Source organism: Conger conger, chromosome 3, assembly GCF_963514075.1.
Source record: "Conger conger chromosome 3, fConCon1.1, whole genome shotgun sequence".
Classification (NCBI taxonomy): domain Eukaryota; kingdom Metazoa; phylum Chordata; class Actinopteri; order Anguilliformes; family Congridae; genus Conger; species Conger conger.
This window is the reverse complement of record NC_083762.1, coordinates 79478931-79484274: the sequence shown is the minus strand read 5'-3', so window position 1 is coordinate 79484274 and position 5344 is coordinate 79478931. Positions and strand designations below refer to the sequence as shown.

The 5344-nt window shown below is 47.7% G+C and overlaps 1 protein-coding gene across 2 annotated transcripts in view; it reads right to left on the bottom strand.

The window, feature by feature from the left end:
* Positions 1–439: 439 nt before the first annotated feature.
* creb1b (cAMP responsive element binding protein 1b) overlaps positions 440–5344 on the bottom strand; it is a 16261-nt gene continuing 11356 nt past the window's right edge. For both annotated transcript variants that reach the window (XM_061234501.1, XM_061234502.1), the window contains exons 7-8: positions 4748–4901; positions 440–2536 (exon numbers count right to left, since the gene is read on the bottom strand). In XM_061234501.1, coding sequence (XP_061090485.1) covers positions 2392–2536; positions 4748–4901 — 299 coding nt within the window. In that variant the 3' untranslated portion in view covers positions 440–2391. The remainder of the gene's footprint in view (positions 2537–4747; positions 4902–5344) is intronic.

Below are 5344 nucleotides of genomic sequence, written 5' to 3'. Positions count from 1 at the left end.
TGAGGGATACATTTTGTAATTGACCCTGGCTCCGTAAATAGTAACATACAACGAGACCTGCCTAACGAATGCATACTTGCGAAACAAAGTCGTAAATTTGTTTCAGTGTTTTTGTTTTTGCTGCTGACGTCAACGCCTTTGAGCGAAAATGCATTTAGATGCAAGCAAACAGATTCTACAGCTGAGATTCAAGACCATACACAAGGATGTTTAGAACAATTTGATATTTGTGCTCCGTGTGAGGGTGTGTGTATGTGTGTGAGTGTGTGTGTGTGTGTGTGGGCGTGTGTGTATATGCATGTATGTGAGATAGAGAGAAACCTACAAGCCAGTAAATTATGCTGGTAAAGGCCTTCACAGCTTTCTACACACACAGTGTAACAGAACAGAACCCCCAAACCCCCCCCCCCAACTCACACCCCACCTCCATAAAGGCGTTTTCTTTTCTTTTTTTGTGAAATAGCTGCCAGAAACGTATTAGCTGGAGTAGCTGCACAGGCCGTATATACCGTATATATATTTTCTATTTCGTAGATTTAAATACAAATAAAATAATTCCGTATTGGTGGAGACAATAAGAAAGAAAAAAAAAAAACCTATATATAAATGAACGAAAAGTAGCAAACGGTTTCACGAAATAAAATACATGTTGCAAAAAATCAATCAAAACAAGACCAGACCACACTGCTTCCAAAGAATCACAACAAAAGGTTGTATATTAACACGATGTGGCGTTCCTTAATACTGCACTGAGCAGCGTAAGACAGGTAACACCCTCTTTTGTATTTAAAAAAAAAAAACTAAACAAAACTGGTTCAGAAGATGGATCCCCGGACTGGTCATAGAAAGGACCATTATTTAGTGTCCTGATGTAAACTCACTAGTCTCAATAAGAGTGTAAGGGGGGGAATAAGGTGCCCCCCCCCCCCCCTTTAACTATCCCAAATCCCCTCTGACAGTAATCTACATAACTGGATTAATTTCTGGATCCATGTCAGGGACAAGGGAAGTGGGCGTGGCTCTTCTTTAGTGAGCGGCGAATCAGCAGAGGACCTGACCGTACGGGCGAATTTATAAAACGCTTCGGCGAAACGTTTATAGTTCAGCGGCAGCGCCGTGTCGTTACCACGGCAACCGGCTTCTCCCCAAACCGCTGGCTGGACATGTAAACGGAAACGTCTTCATTCGTAAAAAAACAGGCGGCCGAGTAGTGAACTAGTATCCTCGCCATAGCAACCTTTTGTCTTGTTTCAGTCAACCGCGGCACTTGTGACGGGTGCCTGCGACGTTACAGACGATCCGCTGGTTCTCTGTCGCGGTCTGACGCCGGTCGCGGACGCTCAAACGTGTCCGACTCACCGCCGTGTCAGACGAGGGGCAATCGCACGCCTTCTCCTCGTCTCCCATCTTGCAATTTCGGAAAAGTATTTGTCAACTACAGTGATCAGGGATCCACCTTCTCCTGGGGGCTTGACAGTTTACCAACAAACCGTCTCTTAGCCACACATTTGTAGTCCAAAAAAAAAAATTCAAAAATAGAAATGGAAAAAAAAATCCAGAAATTTCAGAAATGCAAAACAAAAAAAATAACAAACTCAGTCCACAACGCTAAAAAGAGAAGATCTATTTCATGACGGGATCTCAACTCGGTAGCACGTTAGCACGTTAGCCGGAGAGGGGTGTGGTCTGCTCCCTCTGCCCATGTGACACTCACTCCAGTGTGGGTCACCAGGTCTGTGGGTTTTCCACACACTGGTCAGCGGGAAGGCTGGAATCAGGGGGCAGCCCCCACTTCTCGTTCCCACAGTATGGAGGTTCGTGTATCCGGGCGCTGGTGCTGCCCTGACGATGGGGAGGGGGGCGGGGCTACGTGTAGAGTACGGTGGCCCACAGGGGCCAGAAACCTTGAGAAAAAAAAAAAAGAAAAAAAGCAAAGTGGTGGTTTCCATTTCCCAGAATGCTTTGTGCTCCGTTCTGTGAGTCCTGTGGAGAAGGCGCCGGAATCCCGGCGTGGGGCGTTTTCCGGAACAACATGGATGATCCTCCCTGCGAGGTCTTCCGCAGGGGATTCCGGTTATTCCGGGCCAGACCCGGGAACGTTCCCCAAAACAGCCGGCCGGACCTCCCGTACGCTTTCCCGTCACAGGAAGTAAGAACCAATACTCCGGACCCACCCAAAAGTTTGTTCCTCCGCGTTTAAGGTCATGATCTTACTCGCAGAGAGAGAGAGAGAGAGAGAGGGGAAATGAACACTCTTACACTATATTCAGTTTTTTTTTTCTCCCTATACCTGTATTTTCTTATAGGCAGTTTGTAGCATTAAAAAAAAACAGTTAGAAAAGAGTCCGCACCCAGGTGGCTGAAGCCAGGCTGAGTCTGTCCCGGAGGGGGCTACTCGGATTTATGGCAGTACAGGTCCTTCAGCGCTTTCAGCTCCTCGATCAGCGTCTTGTTCTGGTTCTCCAGCACGGCCACGCGGTTCTCCAGACACTTCACGTACTCCTTCTTCTTCCTGCGACACTCGCGCGCTGCCTCCCTGTGGTGGGGAGGGGTATGACAGTCAGAGCAGAGTAATAGGCAGTGGAGGGCAGTGCCCACTGCACACCAGACCTGCGTCAAATACGTCATGGTTTCGGACTCAAATACTTTTTCCTGTGCTCGATTGATCGTGCCTGGTGCAACTGAGCCAACCAAGAGGACCTGAAGGCGGAGTTGCACCGTTTTGAGAGTGTTTCATAGGTTCCAATGAATCAGACAAACTCAGTATTTGAGTCCAAAACAATGACATAATTGCCCCAGGTTTGCTGTAAAATCCATCTCAAATAACGGCCCGATAGGCAAAATCAATTCTGTTATTACAAAGCTGATAAAGACGACGGCTGCTGGAAAATGATTTAATAATATTTCAGCGCTAACAATGCAAAGCGGAGTCTGAAATCATCGGCTGACAGAACGCATTACCGGTGAACGATCTACTACCACCACAATACTGCAGTAGTGCCTGAGAGAATGGGATAAACACCACTCCGTCTGCAGAATGGGATAAACACCACTCCGTCTGCAGAATGGGATAAACACCACTCCGTCTGCAGAATGGGATAAACACCACTCCGTCTGCAGAATGGGATAAACACCACTCCGTCTGCAGAATGGGATAAACACCACTCCGTCTGCAGAATGGGATAAACACCACTCCATCTACAGAATGGGATAAACACCACTCCGTCTACAGAATGGGATAAACACCACTCCGTCTACAGAATGGGATAAACACGACTCCTATAGATATGCCTGAGAGAATGGGATAAACACGACTCCTATAGATATGCCTGAGAGAATGGGATAAACACGACTCCTATAGATATGCCTGAGAGAATGGGATAAACACGACTCCGTCTGCAGAATGGGATAAACACCACTCCGTCTGCAGAATGGGATAAACACCACTCCGTCTGCAGCTGAAGGAGCACTCTGTGGCGGGGGAAGGGGGACATAATGAGGTGATTGATTGACAGGACGGAGGCGCTGCAGTGCGCTGGTTGTTAATGGAGGCTGCCCGGTCCCGTCTGAGGCTCGTTTACCGGCCGTAAAACCCAGCTGGCAGGGGACACACTGCGCTCGTAACGGCTGATAGATGTGACAAACATTCGCCGTCTAATTACGGAAACAAGGAAAGATTACAGACGGGATGCGCTTCCCGTACTTCCTGTCGCTCCGGGGAATACGCTTTCCCCCTGGAGGGAATTCCCGCACTTCCAGCCCGGATCTCTGCACTTGTGCCTGCACTGCCTTCTGGGTAAAAGCGTCTGCTAAATGTTTATGTAAAAAATAAACATGTAAAAGTGTAATGGACTGGAGGTGTGGCACACAGGAATAAGAAAGTGCACTTCGCTGAGAGCATTAGCCATGTAAATATTTGGGGGAATAAATGCCAGTAGAATAAAATGACAAGCTTGTACAATATCACACCTATGATTTATAAAGTAGGAAGTTGGTCGGAATGTTATTATGAATAACTACCCAGGAAAGTAAAATAAGGGAAATGTGCCTTGCACAGAAAGTAGTCAGACATTCCGGTGCGGACAGATCTTACGGTACTGACAGACCTCATGGTATGGATTGATAATGAGTTTTGTCTCTGGGGGGAGTCTACCGTACCTGTTCTTCATGAAACGGACCTTACGGTACTGACAGACCTCATGATACGGACTTATGAGTTTGGTCTCTGGGGGGTCTACTGTACCTGTTCTTCATGAGGTGGACCTCATGGTACAGATTGATAATGGGTTTGGTCTCTGGGGGGGGGGGGGGTCTACTGTACCTGTTCTTCATTTGGCAGATGTTATGGTACAGATTGATAATGGGTTTTGTCTCTGGGGGGGGGGGGTCTACTGTACCTGTTCTTCATGAGGCAGATGTTATGGTACAGATTGATAATGGGTTTTGTCTCTGGGGGGTATACTGTACCTGGTCTTCATAAGGCAGATGTTATGGTACAGATTGATAATGGGTTTTGTCTCTGGGGGGTCTACTGTATCTGTTCTTCATTAGGCAGATGTTATGGTACAGATTGATAATGGGTTTTGTCTCTGGGGGGCATACTGTACCTGGTCTTCATAAGGCAGATGTTATGGTACAGATTGATAATGGGTTTTGTCTCTGGGGGGTGTACTCTACCTGTTCTTCATAAGGCAGAAGTTATGGTACAGATTGATAATGGGTTTTGTCTCTGGGGGGTCTACTGTACCTGTTCTTCATGAGACGGACCTCTCTCTTGCGCGTGACCTCTTCGGTGCCCCCCTGGCTGGGCAGGGCTGGGGAGGAGGCCATGACCACGCCCGGGGCGATGGTGCTGGTGGGGGCGGTGCGGATCTGGTAGGCCTGCACGTCCCCGGAGGCAGCTGGGGAGACACGGGTTCGAGTCGGTCCAGTGAGGGGAGGGGAACCTGTCCTGGGCTCAACTACAGCAGGCACTCGGACAAGACTTACAGTGCCGCATGTTAGTGCCTGCATGTTGGAGAGCAGAGTGTGTGTGTGTATATTTACGCCTACGTGTGTGTGTGTGTGTATATTTACACGTGTATGTATATTTACGCCTGAAGGTGTGTGCGTCCGTGTGTGAATATGTGTCCGTGTATGCATGTATGTGTATAAGTGTGTATATGTGCATGTATGTGTGTATATTTACGCCTACGTGTGTGTGTGTGTGTATATTTACACGTGTATGTATATTTACGCCTGAAGGTGTGTGCGTCCGTGTGTGAATATGTGTCCGTGTATGCATGTATGTGTATAAGTGTGTATATATGCATGTATGTGTGTACATTTACGCGTGTACACGTGT